The sequence below is a fragment of the Lithobates pipiens genome, unplaced genomic scaffold, assembly GCF_037356315.1.
Source record: "Lithobates pipiens isolate NorthernLeopardFrog02 unplaced genomic scaffold, aLitPip1_a1.2 Scaffold_23, whole genome shotgun sequence".
Classification (NCBI taxonomy): Eukaryota; Metazoa; Chordata; class Amphibia; order Anura; family Ranidae; genus Lithobates; species Lithobates pipiens.
The window spans coordinates 89,191,804-89,218,508 of NW_027507785.1; the positions used below are offsets into that span (position 1 = coordinate 89,191,804).

General features: G+C 42.5%; 1 protein-coding gene across 11 annotated transcripts in view; it reads right to left on the reverse strand.

The window, feature by feature from the left end:
• Positions 1-26,281, reverse strand: part of SLMAP (sarcolemma associated protein) — a 242,733-nt gene extending 216,452 nt beyond the window's left edge. For 5 of the 11 annotated variants that reach the window (XM_077452011.1, XM_077452008.1, XM_077452016.1 and 2 more), the window contains exon 1: positions 25,042-26,281. In XM_077452011.1, coding sequence (XP_077308137.1) covers positions 25,042-25,239 — 198 coding nt within the window. In that variant the 5' untranslated portion in view covers positions 25,240-26,281. The remainder of the gene's footprint in view (positions 1-25,041) is intronic. The other 6 variants (XM_077452009.1, XM_077452012.1, XM_077452007.1 and 3 more) reach the window with 2 other exon arrangements.
• Positions 26,282-26,705: the final 424 nt, after the last annotated feature.

The following is a 26,705-nucleotide window of genomic DNA, read 5'->3' on the forward strand; positions in this document are numbered from 1 at the left end:
CTGGGTTCTGTGTATGAATGGACACATGGAGCTGTGACTAGGCTCCAGTGCCCCCATAGGAAACGGCTGACTGTGGGGGCAATAGATAGGAGGGAGGGGCCAGAGAAGAGAAGGATTAGGCCTTCTCTGTGCAAATTCAACTGCACAGAGGAGGCAAGTATAACAACATGTATGGGTTTTTTTTTTGTTTTTTTTTTAAACCAAGACTTTACAAAATCACTTTAATATCAGAGTGGAGCACTTAAAATGTCACTATAGGCAAAAAAAAAAAAAAAATTTTTTAAAGCTTTATAGTGAGTGGAAAGGGATTTGTCATCAGGCGTTTTTTGCTGTCTGCATCCCCTAGATTCACCCTCTCCATTTGTCCCGTTTACATCAAAAGTAAAAATTAAAAAAAAAAAAATTAAAAAAAAAAAAAAAGTATTTACTCCCATCTTGTTTTGGCTACGGTACAGGAACATCTCCCTAATGGGACATACAACAGAAGCATTAAAAATCCCAACAGGGGTTATAATCCTCTAAGGCAAAAAAAGGCTTTGCGATACTTTATTGAACTACAAAACATAAACAGAGATCTCAGAGTGCATTGGCATAGTACAGAATTTTTATTCAAAATATTTTACAGTAAAGACTTAGCAGCAAGGTTTTTATTTTACTGGTCAAAATAAGTTCTAAAGATTGGCAACCCTAAATGAATTCACTTTAAATTAATTCACTATCACAGGCCAAATGATGAATACATTCATATGTCTTGTTTTGCCAGCAATTTACATTATGACTCATTGTCAAATGTTCTTAACTGCCTAATAAAGGAATTACAAAAGGGAAAAAAAAAAAAAAAAAAAACTTTCACAGGAAAGAAGGTTTTTCAAGATCTGGGCTCCTATGAGCCTTCAGAGGAGCTGAAAGACTGGAGATACTTCTGGAACCAAAGAGGTATCCACGGCAGCACTTTTCAAACAAGCAGTCAGTTTTAGCCTGGCTGATGTCAAATATGTTAGGCTTCGTGTACACTAGCAACTCCTAAAAACTTGAGTTTAGGAGCTTTTGGCATTTTTTTTTCCCAAAGCTCGTAAACTGAACTCCATTAAAGCCTATGTCTCCATGTACACAAGGCTTTTAGCAGAGTTTAGGAGCTGCTGCTATTAGGTGAGCTTCAACCTCCCTCTCGCAAAACGCAGAAGAACAGCGTTCAGAATATGAACGTTTGACTGCCAGCTGCAGGAAATGTAGACAGGGTGTATATGAAACCCAATGAAGGTTAAAGCAAAACAAAAAACTTCATGCCAGTAATAAACCACCAGAGAGCCATCCCGTGTAATCAAATAAAGGCAAGGTTAGAGCCTTAACCTATGGCATATATGTATAAGTACTGATTAAAAAAGTGAAACCACAGAAAATTTTGCAGAATCCATTGTAAACACGCGCAGCTTGGAATGAAATTATCTTGTGATAAGGCCATGCAGAACATAGAAATTTGCCCAGAAGCATTCTTTTATACAAGTACTTTCATCTTCCCAGGAACTAGGTCAGAACCCCAAATCACAAGAACTGCATCCACAGACAGAGCAAACTTCCTTTTGCATAAAGTAGATAAAAAATAAATAAAAAAAAAAAAAATAAATAAAAAAAAAACACTAAAGCTCCATTTTCTTTCCCTAAAAATATGTTTCCATGAATGTTACTGGAGACAAACTGCTTTATTAGAACACAGAAGCTGTAAGTATAATACAGAAACTCCAATTTAAGTGAAATACTAGTGACAAATGCACACATGACAAATAAGCAAACCTGTACACACCAAGTTTTGTAAACTAACCCCATCTTAGGCCTGGTACACATCTATGCAGGTCGAAGTTTGCATATTCCAGGTGCATTTTGCAATACACATTTTAATCCATGGAACCAAATAAAAGAAAAAAAAAACCCCAGAAGTCCCAGGCCCTTTCCATAAAATGCATAAATGTGAACGTGATCCATAGGAAACAATATTAAATTTACTGTAGTGCGTTTCTGCAAAACTGAAAACGCACTACAAAAAGCACAGCTGTGAACCGGGCCTTACAAGACACCCCCAATCTGCTACCACAAGGCCCAAAAAAGATTGACTTTACAAAAGTCAGCATTTGCATGTTTAGCAGAAGTTATATGGCATGATAGTAGCATATGTGCATAAACATGTCAACACTTTTGGAACGTTTACAAAACTTTGGCTATAATAACGGTGGTAGTAGTAGGGGATCAATATTTTCCAACACACGATTTCCTCTCTAGTCATTCCATACAGTAAATCCTGCCTACTTTTCCTTTTTGACCTCTTTTATCCTTTAGCCTAGATTAACACTGAAAGCGGATTTGAAATTGTGCGAGTTCAGTAGAATTCGCACAATTTCATATACACATTTCAGTCCGACTTCTGGAACAAATTCAAAGACATCTGTGCTGGTTAATGCACAGATGTCTATACAAAAATCGCACCCCAAAGTCACTGAAAGTAGTACAGAAACTACTTTTGGGAATTTGTGCGGCATTGCCCAGAGTTGGAGGGTACGACTGCCAGCAATAGCTGCCAATTTGGCATGCGATTTGACATGTCAAATCACACCAATGTGAACCTAGGCTAAAAGACATCTAACAGACAAAAAGCCGGCCCAGTAAAGTTGCATGCAAATTGGGCTGAACTGTCAATACAGATATAACAGGAGCACCACATGTTCCCCATAAAGCTAAACTCCAGGCAGAAATGGTTTTGCTCTCTTGTGTATTTCTTTGTAATAAGCTTCAGTCCCTGTGATCAGCCCTTTGTAAGATGGTTGGCCGCCATGTCCTCTGTTGCTCTGGCCACCGGTCTTTCAACTTCCCCACTGTAGTTCTGCTCACTGAAGTAGATGGAGCCAGGAGTCTCAAATTCCCAGTATGAACTGCCCACTGCAGATACGTCTTCTGATGACAGGCCTGCACACCGCTCCATTTCTCTAGGCATTGTGGCAAATGAAGTGCAGTTTGCCTACATGAATATGTGTAGACATCAGAAAGTCCTCCTACAGGGGACCGGAAGAAGCGCTTTATTTTAAAAGGTACATTATGACATCACTGGAGCAGAAAATCAGCTATTACATGAAACGCGAGTAATTTTCATTACCACTTTCTCAGTGATCTAGTAGATCCTATGGAGAGGGATCTGGAAATGCAAACATAGCAGGATCCTGGAGTTCTTTTATAAAAGTACTTGGTTATTCTCAGTATTTCTGGAGCAGATTTGGGAGTCAAGCAAAGCTTTGTTCACTGAATCTGCCATAAATTTAAATCAATTTACCCCCCTACAAAGAAAATGGTGGGGGGGAGAAAAGAAAGTGTAAATAAGGCTAACACACGAACTACCAATAACTGATATTTCACTCTTAAGTGGCCAATGACGAGATCAGTCATCTCCAATTTCTTTGGAGATTCCAGTGGTGATATATCCCAGGAAAATCCATCCACAGTACATCTCAACAAAAAACTTGGCCTTGCAATGGCTGCTGCCAGGAGAAAGAATCAAATAAACTGCTACCTTATCAGCCAGAATATTAGTTGGGAGGGTAGAGCTAAGTAAAAGCAGATTGATCACACAATCAGCAGAACTACAAACGTGCTCTACTTCCATCCACCTATCAGATATCAATGCAGAACGATGCTTTTCTCCAAATTTTTAACACTTCTGCCACAGAGCTAAACTGGACATCCTCAGACAACCTCGCTTCAGAAGCAGCTGGGACCATAGAAAAAAAAAAAAATAGTTTACCCTCAATCAACCTAAATTCTGTGAGCATGGGTAGCTTGATGAGCAACACGGGGTTGTCCTACTGTATAAAGACAATTAACCTTTTAAGCCCATCTTTAACAGTAATACAGCAACATGTATTTTGTACTCCAGAGCTCATACTCCCTGCTCCAGCAGATTATAACTCCCCACAGGAAATAAAAGCCAATATCTCGCCAGGCTGGGGACATATGAGTAAAGAGGCAAGAGAGAAGATACAGAAGTTTAACTGGTGACAGTTGAATGTAAAACCCAATCTTTGATGTGTGTAAGTAGGTCTATGCACAGAACCAGCAGTGCTCCTGACAAGTCATCTTCAGAAAAATGAACACATAGTTCACTGAACCCTATGAAAGCAACAAAAAACATTAATGATAAGTGTCTGATATAAGCACAGAAGGGAGAAAAGAAAGAAAAAAAAAAAAAAAAAAAACACACACGTGTTTTATATCAAATTGTCATGGTACATTCCACAGCTGGCATTTCCTGCACAAAGAAAAATTAAATAGAGCGCTCATTCATATAGGCGCCTTGCCCCATGCAGTGGTCAGAGCCAATTGTTGAATTTTTTTTCTAATCACCTAGCTGTATGCATGCATCCAATACAAAGTGAACACGAGCGAATCAGCTGAACAGCCTGTCGCACGCTGCCGAGTTTGACAGCCCTGCAGCGACAAGTGCATGCGCCTGTGTCTGCACCCGTCAAACTCAGCTGTTCGAGGAGCCCGTACAGCTGTTGCACGCCCATTTAATTTCTATAGGATGCTTGTACAAAAGCTCAATAGTAAACAAAAAAAGTAAACAGCTCAAGCCGCTGAGTCGAAACGTCCATGGAAACGAGCCCTTAAGCAAAATATCATCAGTTAGAAAAATCTTTACAAGTCAGGTAATACACACTGAAGTCAAGTCACAAAATCTCTACCACTTCGCACACCTAAATTTTAAGATGCCAATTTACTCAAGAAGTTGAAAAAATAAACTTAAAAAAAAAATATTCAATCAAGTGAAAAGCAAAATTCCTGTTCACTTGATGCACAAAATCAGGTGCAGGCGACTGGATAACTAAAACAAATAAATAGTCACACACATTTTTGAGTAAGGGTTGTCAACTACTTTAGTAAATTTAGTGCAAATATAGGAGTCTCCCATAAGCCATCAATTTAAATGGCAATTTAGTATTTAGTCATGATTTATTTAGGCAGGTAAGCAGTGTGTCGATAAATACATCTTTGCCATTTAGAATCAGTATATATGTTGACACACATGCCTCTTCACACATTTCCAGCTACAAGTCTTCACTAACTGGTTACTGAAGGCTGCATGGTGGTCTTTTGCTATCATATGAATTTAATTACACAGCTTGATAAAACAGTATATATGTGAACCTACATACAAGACAAAATATTTGTAAGGCCTCTTTCACACGGGGCGGATCAGTAATGATCCGCCCCGTGATGATCCGCTCGCTCAGCGGGGATCGCTCCGTTGTCCCCGCGGCGGACAGGGCGGTCTCCGCACACTGTGCAGGGACCGCCTTGTCAGCTCTCCTCTACGGGGATTGGATGAGCACGGCCCGCCTGTCCGTGTTCATCCGATCTGCAGACGGACAGAAAAATAGGATTTTCCTCCGTCTGCAGAATCGGACAGTTGCGGAGGCGGACAATAGCGGGTGTCTGTGGATGCTCATCCGCAGACACCCGCTATCCCATAGGGATGAATGTATGCCCGTATTTCATCCGCAAACGGATGGATGAGGAGAAGGAGAAGGAGAAGGAGAAGAAGAAGGAGAAGAAGGAGAAGAAGGAGAAGGAGGAGAAGGAGAAGGAGGAGAAGGAGAAGGAGAAGGAGAAGGAGGAGGAGGAGAAGGAGAAGGAGAAGGAGAAGGAGAAGGAGAAGAAGAAGAAGGAGAAGGAGGAGACCCCAAGTTATTTTAAAATGTGTCTAGAACAAGAACCTGAACTTTTCTTGGCAATACCGTTTTCTACTCCCCTTGCACAGCAGACATCAGACAGGGGGGCAATCCAGTGGGCAAGGACAAGGGAGCAGGGCAACAAAAACGAAAACAAAACAAAACCAAAAAGAGAAGAGAGCAGAGGGATGACCTCATTAGTATGCTGCTCCTTCACCTTTATGTTGCTTAGATGAGTAGTTGAGAACTGGATCCTAGTTTGAGATTGGTCATCCTAACTGGATATGCAATAATTGGTTGGGCACTTTTATATCAAGCAGCCAATGTATTTTGGGAGCCAATTCGGCCTCCATCAGACCTTTATTACTTTTTAAATGTATTAAATAGTTTAAATACACATTTTGGAATTATGGCAGAGAGTTCTAAAACCTGTTCAGGTTGCTAGTCTAGGATACAAGACCATCTGGATGTTATTCCATCTTCTAGGTTGTCCGTTTGTTTTTGAGTTGTGATAGAAAACACTCCAATCCCCCCTCCACCCAACAAAAAATATAAATAATAATAATAATAATAATAATAATAATAAATAATAACCACTTGACAACTGGGCACTTAAAACCCCCTCATGCCCAGACCAATTTTCAGCTTTCGGTGCTCTCACACTTTGAATGACAATTACTCAGTCATGCAACACTGTACCCAAATGAATTTTTTGTCCTTTTTTTCTCACAAATAGAGCTTTCTTTTCGTGGTATTTGATCACCTCTGGGTTTTTTTATTTTTTGCGCTATAAATGAAAAAAAGACCTTACATTTTAAAACAAACAAAAAAAAACAAAAAACGCATTTTTCTTTGTTTGTGATAACATTATGCTGATTAATTTTTCTTCATAAATTTTGGCCACAATTTATACTGCTACATATCTTTGGTAAAAAAAGGACCCAAATTAGTGGATATTATTTGGTCTTTGTGAAAGTTAAATAGGCCACCACAGCTTGTGGACTATCTCATTTCTTGCAACCCGAACAAGCCAGGAAAGTACAAATACCCCCCAAATGACCCCTTTTTTGAAAGTAGACATTCCAAGGTATTTAGTAAGAGGCATGGTGAGCTTTTTGATGATGTCGTCATTTCCCACAATTCTTTGCAAAATGAAGATTTATTTAAATTTTCTTCCACAAAATTGTCATAGGTCATTTCTCTCACGTGGCATGTGTATACCACAAAATAAATCCTGTTACGCCTCCTGAGTATTACAATACCACGTGTGGGACTTTTCCCACAGCCTGGCCACTTAGAGAGGCCCAACATGCAGGGAGCACCATAATGTGTTCTAGAAGCATGAATTACACATCTAACTTGTTGGCCACCTAATACACTTTTGAAGACCCTGGAGCACCAGGACAATGACACCGACATAGCACTGGGGACAGATGGGCTCTATTATTTTTTTCACTAACCGCTGTATCTCACAGCGGTTCATCTCTCCCTCCTCACACGCTGTCTGTGTGAGGAGGGGAGCCGGCGATGAAAGATGATCTCATATGTTTACATATGAGAACATCTCTCATTGGACAGGCCAATCGCACTGTAAACGGCCGCTGTGATTGGCCATTTACAGCGATCTGTGACTGGCTGTGTCCAAGGGACACGGGCCAGCACAGTACTTCCCCCGATGCGTGGCGGCACGCAGAGGGGAAGTAAACAGGAGGACGTCCAGGGACGCCTTCCTGGCACTTAGCGGTCGCGCTGTAGACGTATTTTGGCTATTGCACAGGCGCGAAGTGGATAATAAATAATAATAATAATAAATAATACTCAATTCCTATTGTCAAAGAAGAGACCCACAAAATCTGTTTCTAACAGATAATTATTTTTTTTTTTTTTTTTTTTTTTTTTTTATAGAAGGAGGTCTAAGTAGTACATTTGCAAATATATGAATTCCACACACTATCATACAGAACTGCAAACAGTTCAACACTAATCTTCAGGAGTAAAAACTCCTATCATATGCAATTAAAAATGTCTATGTGACTGAACAAACCAGTGGTAACATCCCTTGAGAATAAGTCAAATTATTAACAAGCGGATTTTACTTTCATTCAAACGACAACGACTATATGACTATGTTCCATATGCATAACAAACTATCCCTTTTCTGTTTTATAACTTAAGCCCATGTGGATTATTACATATGAGCTTAAAAATATGTTTCACCAAGTATTACCTCCATTACATTTCACATAAAATGCAAATGATATCTGTCGTATATTTTTTGCTAAGAAATAAACAGAAGGTCGTAAGAGCAAAACTTTCTCAAAACTAGAAACCAAGATGTGAATGATAACCAGCAGGAGGTGCACACTAAGCTATTTACTTGCAGTATTTCCCAGCTTGGCTGTGAGTAAGACAAGAGGCTGTCAGAGAAAGTGGCATAAGCCTGGATTTTCACAGTGTGGGATGTTATTGAGACTTCAGCTTTCCATAGGAATAAAACAAATTCAGCACCATTGAATAACAGAGAGATAGAGATGGAGATGACAGAGATAGAGATGGAGATGATAGAGATAGAGATGGAGATGATAGAGAGAGATATATATACACATACACACACACAGTATCTCACAAGAGTACACCCCTCACATATTTGTAAAATATTTTATAGCTCTTCATGTGACAACACTGAATAAATAATACTCTGCTACATTGTAAAGTAGTGAGTGTACAGCTTATATAAGGCTTACTGTACACAGGACGTTTTAAAACCTCTCCGATTTAACTAGTTTAAAGACATCCGTATTGCCGCGTTTGCGCTTAGAGGTGTTTTTATTCAAAGTGTCAAAAATGAAAAAACTCCCATAAACATAAAAACATGGCTAAACGCAAGTTATCATGTTTACAAGCTGTTGGCCAGTTCCCGACCGGCGCACAACGATGTACGTCGGCAGAATGGCACGGGTAGGCAAACAGGCGTACAGGTACGTCCAGTTGAAATGGACGCCCTGCCATCGTGCGCACAACGCCGCCAGCGGCATGCATTCGTGCCGGTCGGGACCCCTGTGAGTCCAGTCGCGGGTCCCCGCGATTGTCTCACGGGGAGGCTGAACGGGGAGATGCCAATGTAAATATCATCTCCCCGTTCTGCCTAGCAACAAGTGACACTGATCTCTGCTCCCTGTGATTGGAGCAGAGATCAGTGTTCACTAACACACAGCTCAGCCCCCCACAGTTAGTAACACGTCCCTAGATCACACTTACAACCTACACTGCCACCCCCTGGTTAACCCCTTCACTGCCAGTGTCATTTACACAGGAATCAGTGCATTTGTATAGCTGCTGTATAAAATGACAATGGTCCCAAAAATGTGTCAAAATTGTCCAACGTGTCCACCATAATGTTGCAGTCACAATATAAAAAAAAAAAATAAAAAATAATAAAAATGCCATAAAACTATCCCCTATTTTGTAAACACTATAAATTTTGTGCAAGCCAAAGGCTCATTGCGCTTTTTTTTTTTACCAAAAACACGCATCGGCCTAGACCGAGGGGAATTATATACACATACACACACACACACACACACCTTTTTGGGGGGGGAAAGGTAAAAAAAGGCAAAAAGTTAAAAATAATGAGTTTTCTCAAAATTGTCGCTCTTTTCTGTTTATAGCGCAAAAAATAAAAAAAATAAATACAAAAATGCAGGAGGTGATCAAATACCACCAAAAGAAAGCTCTATTTGTGGGGAAAAAAAGATGTCAATTTTGTTTGGGAGCCCCTTCGCAGGACCGCGCAAATGTCATTTAAAGCGACGCAGTGCGGAATCGCATAAAGTCGTCTGGTCTTAAGCCAGCAAAATGGCCCGGTCTGAAAGTGGTTAACAACCATTTGGCATTTCAAATGCCTCTTAACATCCGTTCTGAATGCTTTTTTTTTGCTTTCCAAAAAATGTTTCTCATCTTAACTGCCTCGATACGACTATAAATGACACTGTGTACATGTACTGATAATATAACAAACGAGAGTTCAGGGGCAGCTGAAAATGCCTAACTGCTCCTGAACATCTGTTTACAAGAAGCCTAAGGCCCCTTTCACACCGAGGCGGTTTTCAGTCACTACAGCGCTAAAAATAGCGCCTGTGTAACGCCTGAAAAAAATAAAAATAAAAAAAAACGGCCCCTTTCACACTGGAGCGGTGCGCTTGCAGGACGGTGAAAAAAGTCCTGCTAGCCATATCTTTGGAGTGGTGAAGGAGCCGTGTATTCACTGTTCCTACACACTGAAATCAATGGGGCAGCGAGGCTATAGCGCCGCTGCAGCTGTGCTTTGTGAGCAGTTTTAACCCTTTTTCGGCTGCTAGCGGGGGTTACTCAGCTAGCTAGCGGGGGCTAGCTCACTACTTTACATTGTAGCAAAGTGTAATTTCTTTAGTGTTGTCACATAAAAAGATATAAGTTTACAAAAATATAAAGGGTGTACATATACATACACATATATATATACATACACATATATACATATACACATATATACATATACACACACACAACAGCCAGCCCCCCTTCTACACAAAAGTTTCTATTGCATACTAACATCACACAATATTAACAGTGAAGAAAAGGCGTTCTAAATAAGACCCAACAAACAATTATATACACACACACACACACACATTATGGTCCTTGCAAAAAAATCTATCAACATCTTGGACATGTGTGCAAAAACAAATAAAAAAAAAAAGTCTGAATAATGACCGTTTAAGGGTCCATTCAACCCACTAAGATAGATGCATCACCACATGTTGCATTAGGATGACCCATTTGTGCATGTATTAAACATGACTTTTTTTTTTTTTTTTTTTTTTTGATTCCATGTATAGCAGGGTTCAAACTTTGAGAAGAAAAAGCTGCATAATGACTTAGGACAATGATGAGCCTTGAAGTAGCTTAAAGTGGTTGTAAACCCTCCTAAACATGTTTTGCTTTGTAGATAATACTTTTCTCAGGCAGCTGAACGCTGCCTGAGAAAGTGCACTTACTTGTGTCATTTTCGTATAAACCGCCGTTTTGATGTCCATGACGTCAGCCGCGCTTGCGCAGTATTGACGTGCGAATGCGGCGTATATTGTATTGCCGCCTTTGATCTTCCTGCTTCTCTGCCTTTGTTAATACGAGACATTCTCCTCATTGCGGCAGAGGAGAAGTCTTGCGTTGTACAGATATCCCTGCTCTTCCTGACACTCCCCCTTGTGACTGAAGACGTCACGCAGGGGAATGAATCATAGCAGAGCAGAGCGAGAGAGTTATGATGCTACGGCGCATGCGCGAGATTTCCTGAGGGAAATCTAACTAAGGGCGGAAATGACGTCCGCAAAGGACGTCAAAACCAGACGTTGCAATGGCGCGGGCGATACCCGGAAGGGAGAGATTTTTGATAAAGGAGAAAAAAGGTATTTATAGCGCTCGTTTTGAGGAATTATATAGATCGTATGAAGGCTGATGTATAGTAGAATAGAAACAATAGAAAATTTGAATTTTTTTGGTCGGGTTTACTTCCTCTTTAACACCATAATTCACTTATCACTTTTATGCCAAACACAGAGGACCAGTCCAACATCCAACACAAGACTTCTATTATAGGAAGAATCTGAATAGTTTCAAAAGCCAATTTTGTAAGTTTCTCACCATTGTTATTCAACAAGACCGCATTCAATTTGTAAAATCAAAATTTCAAAATGGTTAAAGTATATCTAAAACCTAAAACTTCAATTTGGATGTCGTAGACAATCTTTAAACCCATCAAACTTTTTTGCTGTCTGTGTCCTTAAGAGGAAATTTTCTTCCTGCTGGAAAGCGAGAAGAAATCCTTACAAATCTTGGACAGCGTTCCCAAACGGAAGATTTCCCCCGGACTTTTTTCAGTAGCAACAGTGGGATTTCACATCAGTTGCTTTGCTCGTGACCGTGATCACTGGAACAAATGGGGAGGCGATATCGACCAAATGAAAAAAACCTTAAGGCTCGGTTCACACAGCGGGCGGTACGAATTGCAGCGCCGCGACCTGCACACGATCAGCGGCGACTTGCAAAACGACTTCTGTATAGAAGTCAACGCAAGTCGCCCGAAGTCGCCGCAAAAGTAGTACAGGAACCTTTTTTCTAAGTCGGAGCGACTTGAGTCGCTCCTATTAGAACGGTTCCGTAGTACAGAACGGAGCGCGACTTGTCAGGCGGCGAAGTCGTCTGGACAAGTCGCCCCTGTGTGAACCGAGCCTTAGAGGTCGTAGCCCTTCTTAAGTATTCAAAACAAACAAAAAAATAAAAAAAGGCTTGGGCATTATTCTTTCAAATATTGACAAACTATAGCTGGGTTTGCCTGGATTGGGAGGGGAAGTTAGACCTCATGGCGCCTATGCCATAACATCTTCTTGGGCCTGAGACCATATATGTTTTTTTGTTACTACTCTAAGAGCGCTTTTGGGCCCTGAGAGGCTGATTTTAGTGTTTTTTTTTATGTTTGTACTGTGTAATTTCCTTTTATTCCAAAAGAAAAAATAATGAAAAATGAATATTATTACGCCATCAAGATGTAACCATTTACTATATTTAAATCTAACACTTTCCATGACCCAACACAGATCAAAAGCAAAACAGGAGCAGTACAAGTAGCTTAGTGGCTATAATTTCTACCTTGTAGCACCATGGTCCTCAGTTTGAGCCCCAGTCAGGACACAACCTGCGTAAAGTTTGCATGTTGAACATGTACTTCCTCCAGGTTTTCCCCATACTCCAAAAGACAAGCTGGCATGTGTATAGGCTGAGTAGACATACGCATGTGAGAATGCAAGCTCCTTGAGAGCAGAGAATGATATGAATGTACAATATTGTAGCTCACTGTTTAAAAACCTAACAATAAAATGCAGTTTATTACCATCTACTCAGTTTTACTTCCTTAATAGGAGCAATAGAGCAGAAACTGGCAACTCATAATCAGTTGAGTATGATAAAGCAGATAATACAATGTGTGTGTCAGGGTGTGGCAGCATAACTCTGCAAGTTATTGAACAAAATTATTTGATAAAGAATGCATGTTTTCATAGGCCAAGTTTTCACAAATGACCCTTCAGACAGCTGCAAACAGATAGATTGCATGGTATTTGGCGACCAAAATAAATACTAATATCCACATGTAGTTAGTCATTGGAGACACATATGGTGAGCTTCTCTGTACAGCAAGTTAAAGAAGGGAATATTTTTTTGCGGGACTCATACTTGGCTAGGTGGATGCTGCATCTGTCCCCCGCTGGCTCCAAGACTGAGAATCAAGTGATCCAACGCCACGATCGCTCAGCTCCCCAAGCAGAGAGCTGGTGAGGAGATAGTACAGAGGCTCCTCCTGAGCTGTCAGTTTTTAGTCCCCCCCCCACCCCCTTCATTCAGCACTAGGCTTAAGACTACTCACTCTTCTCTAAGATCTGGCAGGAATGTGGTTGACATCCCACTTGCTGGAATGATGGGAGAGGAAGCCAGGAAAAAGTCTATTATCATTCCCCATTTACCCATAGTGTCTTTTTTTTTTAGCCAGGAGGAGGTGGACCTTGTCACTGAAGATGAAAAGAATACTGGCATGGGAAAAATTTGTCTCCTTAAACAATACTTTCTGAAGTGCTTATCAGAAAAATAAAGTACAGGACAGCACAGTGCCTTGCAGCACTGGAGTCCTCAGCTCAAATACTTATCAGGACACCATCTGCACCAGGTTTACATGTACCCGCTGTGCTTTTCTGGATTTTGTCTCAGTACTCAAGTTTCTTCCCACACTTAAATAAAAAAAAAAGAAGACATGCTAGTAAATTAACTAGCTCCCGTTTAAACTGGCCTTAGCATGTGTGAACATGTACTACATGTAAGACAGGGTCTTCGACTGTAAGCTCCTCGAGGGCAGGGACTGATGTAATGCAGTTTATAAAGCATCAGTGCTGTATAAATTTGGCACATGACCACCACATTCTAACTGCTGCAATTTACACCGTTCATTTTGTTGAAAGGCATCTAGAGCATACAATTTCAGGTATTTCTGACCTTACCAAGGTGCCCGCTCAACACATCTTTGATGCAAATTCTAGCAACACATGCATTACATTCAATGGAAAAGTATATATAAAAACCGTGCATAAAAAAACCCCGTAAAACATTGTAGACATGTCACTGGAGAAGTGGTTGAGGGGGTGTACATCTCACCTAGGTTGCTACACAGTGTGAGATGGTAAGTCCAGGATGGATCAGTTTCTCAGCAGCAATATGCTGCTGAGTTGTTATTTAATCTTGCCGGGCCTGGGTTTATATGGAATGGCAGGTAGGTTTGGTAGAGGGACCTGTCATTCCACACCCCCCATCCCTCGTTCCAGTTCTGGGTTTTGGATCAGGTGAGCTTTGATCCTAATTAGCCTGGGAAGGTAAAGGCTCTGCGGGCCTGCAGGTGTTTGCTCTCAGCCAGGGAAACGAACAGTCTGTGTGTTTTAGGAAGCTGCAAGCACAGCCACTGCTGGAGCTAAAATCCACCCTGCGATATCCAGGCGAAAGACGCTGTGGTTATAAGTGTCAGATAGGTGAGAAGAACCTGTTAGTAAGCGCCCAGCCGGGCTAGGTTGTTTGTTTTTGTTATTATTTTGTTCCTGTTATACACAAGAAGCACGGTGTTGCTGTATACTTTGTTTGTTGGACTGTTTGTACCACGAATAAATGCCAAGGTCTGCTTTATAAAGTCCAAGTCTGCTGTGAACTGTGTCCAAACACACCCTACCCCGGGAAGATCCCTTACAACATGTAGACACGAACGGCACATAAGCAGAAAGGGGAACTGCACCAACATACACAAATCAAATCTTACCTATTGTAATAAATGCTAAAACTATGCAGCTACAAGCCAGGAGCACCAATCTCTGTAGAAACCTAAAGATCTGCTGGTGTATTTCCAACATTACTTTAAAAACTGACTGTGGGGGATTTCACATTAAAAGACATAAGAAATAAAACCCATGCTGCTGCTATAGCCGAAGTCGCCAGAATAAAAAGACATTGTTCTATAGAGAAGCCCCTGGTACATTATAAAACCTTGATAAAATTGTCAAAGTAAAATCAGGTCATATGATCCTGCTGTCCTGCTTCCCATTTTAAATAATACAGCTTAGAAGACATCACTGAAGAAGCTCAAGGTTGACACATTATCTGATCATATGACACCAACAGTAGATCTGCCCTCCAAAGCATTGCAAAAAGAGGTCTTATAACATCAATCAGCCTCTAGGAGCACAACAGGCACCGAGGTCAATGGGGAGTTCCACCTACAGTCCACACACTGGGCTGCAATGGCACCATTATAGCCAATGGCAACTGTTATTCATACATTGACCAAGCTTTAGGGCTCAGACTATAAAAATGCAGTCCGAAACGTAAATTAAAAAAATAAAAATAATAAATACATTTCCACAGTAATGGTCTTCACAATGACTCAACAGTACAGGGACAAGACATCAAACAGGTCTGTTGGAAAGGTGATGGAATATCCGGTAGCTGCAGGACAATGACAAAGTGCGATTATTATGCGAGTATCCTGCCCTCACCGAGATAATTCAAGCCGATTAGATTTCCTCCTTTAAAAAGCCAAACACAAACTTACATTTTAATACAGATTTCAGTTTAACTTGGTTTTGACACTTATGGATTAGCCCTGACAAATTTCTTAAAAATTAACTTCGGAGAAAATATAAAATCCTCCCTTGCAGTGTAATTGTTAATTGCTTTTTTAGGTCTAGGGACCAGGACCTGATCTTCTGCTTCCATGGACTCCTTCCAAGCTGCCAGACCAACCCCCAGGATGCAGAGTAGTGTGGGTAGTAGCCCCAATAAAGCATAACCAGAGCATTTGTATGTAATACTACAGTAGAGTGGACTTCTAGGATAGTTTACACAACACTTTAAAAGGAACGTTAAAGCCTTATTGTTTGCAACATAAAACCACCCTAATTTTTCTGCTCTTCTAATTTCCAGGACAAAATTGGACATCTGACAGAAAGCACTCTCCGGGGCCCTGACCAGATGTCAGACTACACGCTCATTCCAAGTCTGGGTATCTGTTTGATTCACAGGATGGAAATGAGAAAGCAGAACTGGCAGACAGGACAGATTGCAATCTCCTGGGGTCATGGCTCAAATCCAGCACCCCCCCCCCCCACCCCCATAGACACACTGCACTTAGGGCTACAGCAGCACTTCTGCAGAGCCCCAGCATGGAGAAATTAATGAAGAATATTATTTAATAGCCAGTAGGCAGTTTAGGGCTTTTTGTACATGGGCACTGATGCAGTTCCCAAATACCACCTGCTTGTGATTGCCATCAACACAGCTGGAAGGCTTTAAGGTTCATTAAACCCTATAATACACCAGCAGGGTGTCTTCACTACCAAATATAACAATGCATATTGATAGGACACACGGTACAGAGTAGTCAAATAGGCTACCTGGCTCTGGGTGTTTACTACCCAGATGCTACATGCTGTAAAGTACACAAGGACCCTACTGACTCTACAGGTTGATATGTAAAATGTCCACAATGTGTATGTAAGTGGCATTGCTGCCAATTACAGTGCTGGACAAAACCCAGAAGCCAGATAGCCTGCGCAGGGATGGACCTGTCAGAGCGCTGCGCTCCCCTATGGGGGTATCGGATGAGGACGGAATGTCGTCACCCGATCCGATGACGGATGGAACAGTAGGTTTTTCCTCCGTCACACTTTATCAGGTCGGACATCAGCAGCCATGTCACCAGTGACACCCGTCGCTCCATAGAGGTCTATGGAGTGTCCTTTCAGGTCCGCCTAAAAAACTGACAGGTGGATCTGAACAGATCGTCCGTATGAAAGAGGCCTTAGACATAGTGTGAACTAGGCCTAAAAAAAAGAGTTCTAAACCCTTACATAGACCCAGTGAAGTTACTGGCCTCTGGTGTATCACCAGAGATCAATCAAATCCTCCTACATAATTTGTATCTATTTATCTGTGATCTTCTCTTCACCTGTTCAAATTCCAGAATTTATAAAGCTTGTCTGAGCTGCTAGAAAACCTTTTTTCTCTTGTGACAGGAGAACTTATAAAATGATACATGCAGATAGAAAAATGAGGCAGCAGACAGAAATGACATTAAGTGATTTCAAAAAAATAATCAGACTTTACAAACATGTTATACCTGCCTCCTCTGTGCAGTTGGTTATCACAGAGCAGCTTGGATGCTCCTCTTTTCAGGCCCCCATTTACTGCTCCTGGCTCCTCCCACCTATCAAAGTGCCCCCTCAGCCACCAGCTTTCTATGGGGGCACCCAAGCAGAGTCAGAGCTCCGTGTAAGCATTCAGACATGGAGCCCTAACCTGGTCCCGCCCCCTCTCTCCCCCGATTGGCTGACTGACTCCAGTGGGAGCCAATGGTGCCGATGCTGTGTCTCAGATAATCAGGAGTGTCCTGAACAGGCAAGACATCCATGGATATCACTGGAGAGAGAACGGGTTCAGGTAAGTAAATAGAAGAGCCTGCTACATACAGGTTTTTGTTATATTACTGCATAGAATGCAGAAAGATAAAAAAAATAAAAATAAAAAAAACCCAACACACACCTTTAGGGTCCTTTCACACGGGGCGGATCAGTTCTGATCCGCCCCGTGGATGTCCGTTTGCTCAGCGGGGATCACTCCGCCGATCCCCGCTGAGCAGGGAGATGACAGGTCTGTCTCCGCACACTGTGCAGGGACGGACCTGTCACAGCGCCGCTCTCCCCTATGGGAGATCGGATGACGACGGACCGCAGTGCCCGTCGTCATCCGATCCGATCCGCAGACGGATGGAAAAATAGCTTTTTCCTCCGTCACACTTTTTCGGATCGGAGCGGGTCGGATGTCAGCGGACATGTCACCGCTGACATCCGACGCTCCATAGAGCTCTATGGAGCACCCGTTCAGGTCCGCCTGAAAAACTGACAGGCGGGCCTGAACGGGACGTTAGTGTGAAAGGGGCCTTACAATTCCTTCAAAGCTCTGGATTGAGTACACACACACACACACACACACACACACACACACAATATAGAGGGCCATGCTTTGTTCATATTTCAGGTCTGAGGTTTACAACCAAATAGTGTAAACAGCTATACATAATGCAGTATTTACAAGCTGGCTCTGAGCAACTGTGGCAGCCAGTAGGGTCAATGAATGATGCACACATTAGTAAATGCCACACAAATTACAGTTTTGGGGGTTTTTTGTTTGCAGTGTAATATTACTGTCAGATGCAGCTGTGTGAATGGGCACTATAGCTTTCTCTACTGCTGTGTACAAAACTATAACCTCTATACATCTGTAAGCAGCATTTCATCCCCAATGACAGATTTTAGACTTATTGTAATACAAAAAAGCTAACAGCACTGTGTACGTTCCATAAAGCTGATGCAAGCATCAAACCTAATGAAAAATGGTAGTTGCTTTACCTGAGACATGTCTTACACATAAAAGACGGCTCAAACACATGAAAAGGTCTTTTGGGCCAAGCATAGCATTGAATAAGGGGCATGCGTAATCTCCCAAAACTCAGGAAAGCAAGCACTGGAGGATAGATAGATAGCCAAGGATAAACTGTTACATTCATGGTGGCAGGCATTTTTCCTCAGACAAGTTAGCCTTAAAAACAGATTTTTATTAGGCTTCATGTACACTGGATGTTTTTGGACATTTTTACAATTGCTGTTTTTGGCTTCAGATGTTTTTTTCAAAAGTCAAACTCTCCATCATGTTATCCTGTGTCCATGCACACATAGGCTGTTACCAGTGTGCACGAGGCCTTAAAGTTGGCTGGAAATAGGAAACCCTTGCATCCAAATATAACCATGCAGTCATTAGTGTAATATTAAGTGATTGATGTGCCCCAAATTTTTTTGTCCTTTTTTTTAATATAAGTTTATACCTTTATTATGCGATTCATTTTCTGTGCTGTGACCACAATCATCCTCCCTTCTGGTTTTAAGAGTGGCTGGTCGTCGTGTGTCACTGGCAGCTCTGTCACACTGACAAGCCAAAGCAAAGGATGGCTTGTGGGTGTGATTGAGAGGAGGATTGGAGGAGCCGCTTCCCCTGGCAGAGCTCTCATGAATGATGCCGCAGGGGCAGGCCTAGGAGAACAAACACTGACAACGGTATGAGGAAGTGCCTGTGTGCTGCCACATTCGGATGCGCAGGGAAATTGTTGTTGGAACAGGGGAGGGCTACTGAACGTCTGGATTGGACAATTGTTTCTAATAAGGCACTCAAAAAAAAAAAAAAAAAGATTATATTGCCTAGATAAATATTTTTATTTTTCAACTAGCATTCCACTTTAACGCCATTAGCACAAGCCAACCAAAAAAAAAAAAAAAAGAATTGGTGCTGTATTGCTGTGATAGAATTACTCAATAAAGCTCTTTGCATTCTAATGAAATCATAGAGCATAAAATGAAGACAGTATTAAACCCAAAACAAGATTTATTAAATTGCAGCCTAACAATTCTTCTTTAATGTGATGGCTGCACTTTTTTTTTAGGTTTTCTTTCCTATATCTTCACATTGTGGTTCAGCCACAACGTCTATTTTTTCAACAGAACAAGCTGTCCTGTAGATTTAACAGTTGGAGGGTTGAGACAAAATTTAACACTGACAAGGGTTCTTACAATGGTCAGCTTTTAGTAAGTAAAACTTTTATCCCAAAGATAAAATAAAAAAAACCTTATTCTAACTACTTAAAACGTGAGCTGGATTTTGGCTTCAATTTCTTAGGGCATCTAAAACTGCTAGTACATCCAACATTCCCATCCCCTCAAATTGAGAATGCTGCTGTCCAAAGTTGTCTGTCGCTCCCTCAATCGGAATAGGGAGGTGTGTTGCTGGCCAGATCAACCGGTGAAAACAGCCCAAAAAATACATAAATAAAACTTAAATATTTAAAATTGGTGGGTTCAATGCCCCTTTAAAGCTGGGTTCACACTATTGAAAATTATATGCAGATTTCACCGCATCCAATTCACATAGCAGGAGATTGTGACAGGCCCTCTATGGAGATGGTTCACATATCTCCGCAGTGGCCCAGGTAAAAATTGCACAGAAGCCCTGTGCGTCTTCTGGTCCATGCACACTGGAGCTCATAAACTGCAGTTTATTGGAGGTTGGGGTTTTTTTTTTTTTAAAGCCCATAAACTCAACCATGCACACATAGACTTTTTTTTAGCTTAAGGCTCCATGCACACTGATGCTGATAAACTGCAGTTTATTGGCGTTTGGGCGTTTTTGGAAAAGCCCATAAACTCCACTCTATGTTAGCCTATGTGTCCATGCACACATGGACGTTTTTCAGCTTTAATGAGCAGTGGAGTTTATGGGCTTTTTTCTGAACGCCAGAAATTCGCGTTCAAAGTGCCGTTTTTCAGCGGCAAAAAACGACAAACGCTCATTAACGCTAATTAACGCTCAACGCTCGTTCATTAGTGTTTGGCATTCTATTTTTCAATGCATTGTGGGATTTTTGGAGTGTCCTCTGTGTATTTTTATAAAAAACGCCCATTAACGCTAACGCTGTAAAACGCTCATTAACGCTAGTATAAAACGCTGTTAAAAGCAGGTTTTTCAACCAGCGTTTTCTGCCAGCAATCTGGCGTCCAGAAATAGCTTTTTTGAGCTTCAGTGTGCATGGAGCCTTAATGAGCAGTGGAGTTAATGGGCTTTTTTCTGAATGGCAGAAATTCGCGTTCAAAGTGCAGTTTTTCACCGCCAAAAAAACTACAAAACGCACGTTAATTAGCATTCGGCGTTCTATTTTTTCAATGCATTGTGGGAGTTTGGAATGCACTGTGTGGTTTTTGGAGAGTCCTCTGTGTATTTTTATTAAAAACGCTCATAAACATTAGTACAAAACGCTGTTAAAAGCATGTTTTTCAACCAGCGTTTTCTGCCAGCAATCTGGCATCCAGAAAAAAAACTGAGCTTCTGTGTGCATGGAGCTTAAGTCTATAAAAGCAAAATCACTGCAGAAAAATAAATAAATAAAAAACTTCATCTGAACTCGCACAATTTCAAATTTCAGTTTCAGTCCAACTTGGGGGGTGACTTGAAAGACATCTGTGCTGGTTCATGCAGATATACCATAGTATTTTTCGCTCCATAAAGATGCACCTGACCATAAGACGCAACTAGGTTTTAAAGGAGAAAAATAAGAAAAAAAAAAAAAAAAATATTCTGAACCAAAAATATTTACCAGTGCCCATGAAATGCAGCCTGACTATTGACCTAAATGCGACTTGACCATTGCACATAAATGCAACCTCTCTTTGCCCACCACTTTAGCCTATGTCCACCAATTGCAGCCTCTGGATAACACAGCGCTCTCCTCCCTCTGTCCTCTGGCGCTCGTATGTCACGGAGCTGGGTCTTAACAAGGTCCTGCCACCTAGACCGGCTCTTGTGATTCACTGATTCAATCTATTATCACACGAGCCAGTCTAGGGGACGGGACCTTGCACAAAGATCCAGCTCTGTGACATACGAACGCCGGAGGACAAGGGAGGAGAGCGCGGCAGTCGCCGGTAGGACAGTCCAGCCCTGCTCACAGGGGCTTCAGATGTCTGTCCTCTTTACTGCCTCTCTTCTGGCGGTGGGGGGCGGTGCCTAGCATGCATCCGCTCCATAAGACGCAGAGACAGTTTCCCCCATATTTCTGGGGGGGGGGGGGGGGGGAGTTGCGTCTTCTGGAGCCCTTTCAATATACCGTATTTTCCGCACCACAAGTGCCCAAAAGTAGTACAGGGACTACTTTGGTAAATCAGCACAACATCGATTGGGACGCTATTGCCTGCAAAATAGGTTGCGGTTTGACCTGTCAAATCGTGCTGTTGTGAACAGGGGCTTAAAGGTTCAAAGAGATCTCATGCTGCCTAATGGTCCACAAGTTTCTTTAAAGTTTTTGCATAACAGATGAAAAATGCAATAGTCCGTTAGCACTGGAGCTGACTACAAAACACCAATTCAATTGGTATGAAGCAATTCAATTTTATGTTAACAATTAACTCATTTGTATTGCACTGCTTTGTTGCAAATTAGTTAAACTGCCAACAAGAAGCCAAGCGGCTTCGTATTGTTAAAGTAAAACTCCAGTCAAACTCTATTTTCAGAGTTTTTATTGTCTTTGCCACCGCTGGGGAAATGTGCCCTCATAGGTGGTCCTGGCAACCACCATCAGTAGTGAAGTAGTAAAAACTTTTAAAGTTGTCACCAGAACTGGAGTAAACAGGATCTTCAAATGGAGACACCTACTCCGCTGACAAGTGTTGAAGGGGGAACCTTCCCTTATTTTGAAGATATTCCTACTCACTTCCTGTTTTGTCTCAGCATATCCAAAATTCGATTTTTAAATGGTTTTCATTAAATGCAGAAACTATGAGAAAAATGTCTGCTACTGCTTGCTTTCTTCTGAAAAAACACTTTTATTTGGGCATCTATACTGGTTTCCAGCAATACTAATGTGCAGCCTCCTGGCTCAGAGTACACATAGATGTGCGTAGACAAAGCTGTCCCTTGGACACAGGTTGTTCATTCAGGTCAATATAAGACAGGTCTCCGATTTCCAAACCGTGCCCTCTATTGGTGTCTAAGGCTTGTTTATTGACATATGGTTGGGCCATGCTGTTGGAAACTTCAAGTGATAGTAATGGTTTTGTGTATATAAAAAAAAAAAAAAAAAAACACAACATGTTGTACAATAGTTTTTGCTCAGAGTGACCCTGATCCTCCTCTTCTGGGTGCACCACCGACACTCTCTTCTCCGAGTACCCCCAAAGTAAGCTGTTGCTATGGGGGCATGGCACTTGTGTGGGCTGGATCCCGAGCTGGCTTGTGTGCATCTGACAGTGCAACTCGGCACCGCCCCCTACAAAGGATTTGATTGGCACCTGCAGGAGCCAATGGCTCCTGGATCCCGCTGCTGTCTCAGTCCCTGTGAAGAAAGGGAGCAGTGCTGAATTGTGATTGGGCCTAGGTGAGCATTGGGGTGGGGGTGGGAGGCAGAACATGAAATGTTTTTTACCCTAATGGAGATAAAAGCATTAAAAGTAAAACCAGCAGGCTACTGCAATGCCCTGTTTAGACAAGTGGCGGAGTTAAGGTAGAAGCCGGAATTTAGGAGTGGCTGCTATACAGCATAAGGTGCTATTCTGCTTCCATTGAGTGTATTACAGGTTTCCTTTCAACCACCCATGCTGCTAATTCCCAAAGAGCTTAAAATGTGACAAACAGAAAGCTTGTTAGTTAGCTGCAGTTACCAAAGTTTTACACATTTCCATAGTTACACCACCTTCCTGAATAAGCAAATATTACAAGGCCACCAAGTGCAAAAATCCTGTCATAAACACTGCTAGCAACCTTGATTTTTAACACTAGGCCTGTCATATAAAACAATATATTGCACTTAGCAACCAAACTTCTGGTATTTTGTTATTTGCATACAAAAAAAAAAAAAAAAAAAAAAAAAGGAAGGGGGAAGAATTAAGAAAAATTGTTGCAGTAGAAAAAACAAAAACAAAAAACACACCACACAGACAAATGCATACAAGCAAAGGCCCGATATTTTATTTTAGTATCCCTGATTAACCTACCACCAAGTTGAATAAGGATTTCACTAGATGTTAAAAAAGAACTACAGAATTACTGGTCTGGGAGCAAAGCTCAAGCTGTCACTGGAAAAACTGAAAATACATTTTCAGTAAGATTTAATGCAAATGTTCACATTAAAAAGGCACAAATGGGCAGTTATTTTTCCAAATCAATTCCCTGTTTTCCCTTACATTAAATGGAGCAAAACACAAATAAAAAAAACACCTCAAAACACACAAGTCAACTTCCTTTTACCTGTTCGTGGGAAATGTCAGTCTCTCAGCTAGGGATCCTTGAGCATTTAGCAATTTCTGCCTCTCCGATCTGTAAGCACGGACCCCAACGATCTTTTTAGCTATATGTAAAGGGGCCCTTCTCCCAGTGACCACCAAAGGGGGGGCTCTCCTCCCAGTTACCGCCAATCGGGGGGGGGGGGGTTCTCCTCCCAGTGACCACCAATAGGGGAGGGGGGGTGTTTTCCCCCTAGTGACCATCAAAAAATGGGGGGGGGCTCCTTCTCCCAGTGACCAGCAAGGCAACAAAGCCTTTTTGCCAGCGGCAACCAATTTAAAGGGGCTCCGACTAAGCTGATCCCCAACATCAGAGAACACTACAACATTTACAATTTTTTCCCCAGACATTTTAATACTACTACCAAAAAAAATTTGGTAGTAGCGAGAGAAGCAGCCAATTACCACAAATCTACCCCCTGAATATCTTATGCTTGACAACTCCTGAAATAGATTTCTTGCCAAAAACTACCCTGTCAGGTTAACGCATAATGGGGAAATGAGCTTATATCTAAAACTTACGTGCTGTACATTAGTACGTGAGCCACCAAGATATGTCTTATTTTTTGTGGGGACTGTAAGCTGTCACAAGTGACCTCCCCTATGTGGGCTTGGTTATTTGGAGTAAAACATCCGTATAGCTCTTGAAACCTTAATTTAAAATAGAAAATGTTGTATCAAATAACCCCAAGCAGCAAACAGGACATTGATTTTTCTCTTATTTTTATACACATCAGCTTACTGTACAGTAATGAACTACAAGCTGTAGGTATAGTAATTATTAGCACAGGTTTCCTAGGAGCTGAAAGTTACTTCAAAGCATCCTCCATATTAAACTGGGCTGGTCTAGTTACTAGGATCCCAAATACAAGATCCAACTGACTGCCTACAGAAACTAAATATGCACATCCATTTATTACGCACATTATGTAACAGCTGCAAAACAAAAACACTAATGCCCCAGAATCAACCTGAAGTGCTTGTAATCCCCATAGGAGGAAAGGCCGTTGCATACAAAACACACTTGAAAGATACAAGAGAAAGACTATTATAATGACAGGAATAGGATTTGTATTCCAGGCCTCTGGTGTGGTCTGCAGAGGCAGCTGGAAGTGTAAATCTATACGATCACAGGAGTACATACATTTCCATTTTAAGAAAATAGAATCTCCCCAGTCCAAAGACAAGGAAAGGGGTCTCTGACCTACACACAGCCAGAATAGACTGCTGCCAGAAGTGACGCTTAACAGCTGCCAGGCGTCATCCTCAGACCATAGGAACATTACGCAAACCTCTAGTAAATGATCTCTATCCACAAATCCATCAATTACCTTGCCAGTCTTGTGATCAAACCAGACAAGTGCATGGTTCCTGGAGAGCACCTTGCAATCAAAGGTGGCGTTATTCTGCGCAGGGCGGCAGCGGGCCACCGAGCGCCCAATCTTGACCGGCTCGTCCAAGTAGACATGTCGTTCCTGGAAAGGGTGTGAATTTGGGCGGCAAGTGAAAATCGCAAAAGCTGAAGGCATCTGTGCCAGCTGCGGCGGGAGGGTCAATCCCAAACTGGAAAATAAAAAGGGTGTCGATAATCCCCTAAATCCAGACCACCGGACGGCTGGGAGCTACCAAAACCTCTGGAAAATTTCACCGATAATCCGTCACCAATTCATAACACACTTGGGTTAACAGGATCCCAGGTCAGTCTGCAAACTAGCCTTCCAGTTCCACTGCCAATACCCCATACTGGTCCCGTAGGAAGACCTCCAGTAGCAGACTGTCTCGGTTTGGAGGTTGTCCAGCATTCAAAGCATTGTCGACCAGCCAGTTGGGTGTTCCGAATCACCCCGGAAAAGTCAATCGGCGGCGGCGATCCGTGACTGGTCAGAGCCAGGGCCGAGGAGGTTCCAAGTGGTTCAGATACACCATCAACAACCCCCAGAATTGGCCTTTAGTCCATCAGCGGTGTGGGAAGAAACATTGGTGTTTACTTTGTGTTGGTGTCCCAAATCAAGTGCCTACACCCCAGGGGGACACCAATCTGGGGCGGTCACAGCGATGACAGGTGCTCTTGGAAGGGATCTGGGCCCACCTGAAGAGCCAACCCAGAAGAAGGTCCAATCCTCAATTCATGGTGACATCTGCCAGCCACAACCTCAGGAAGAGTCTATGAGGAGCCCTGCTATGGTAGAGATGAGGGATGGAGGTCCACCTTCCACAGGCTGCCCTAGGTGCCAGGCTCCATACCAACCAGGTGAGATAATCTGACAGGTGGGAGCCAGGCTGTGGGGGAGAGGCTGGCTCAGGGCCCTCCCCCCGGGGGACAGGCCTGGAGTCTCACCCGCTGAGGGAGTCCTAGGGCCCGGCAAGGAGTTAAGCGAGCACCGGGAGAAAAGGGAGGACCGCCCTGAGGTGAACTCTCCAGGCACAGCACAGGGGCCCGTCCCTGCTTCCAATCCCGGCAAAACTTCTCCCTCAGCTCACACAGCCGGCAGTTTAATAAAGCACAGCTCCGCCGAGCTCCCCTTCCTCCCGCGCCGCCATGTTGAATACGAGCTGCACAGCAGCCGGCCTCCTGCGTCACCACAGAGGAGATGTGGGCGGAGGACTGGAAGGGGAGCGATGGGCTGGGAGGCCAATGAGAAGGCGGCTCCGCCCTTCGTGGCTTCGTCCCTTCCCGCCCATTCCAAACTGTCACCGGGAGAAATAAAAAGAAATAAGGCGAAGCCGTGTGAGGGGGCGGGGCGTGACCGGGGACAGTGACCTGGGGTGGCCTTGGCTTCCTATCCCCGGGACTCCCCGGTCACTGTGCTGGACGGACACGTTCATAGCTGGCCAATAAACTACAAATGATGTCACAGTGCAGCGAGATGAACGGTGAAAGATCAACTTTCACTTTCAAGAGAAACCAAAAAGGTGATCGGAATCTTACAGATCATCTCTCTGTAGAAAGCAGACACAGCCTGATGTCCCCTGCGAAAAGGCTGTCCCTGCCTCA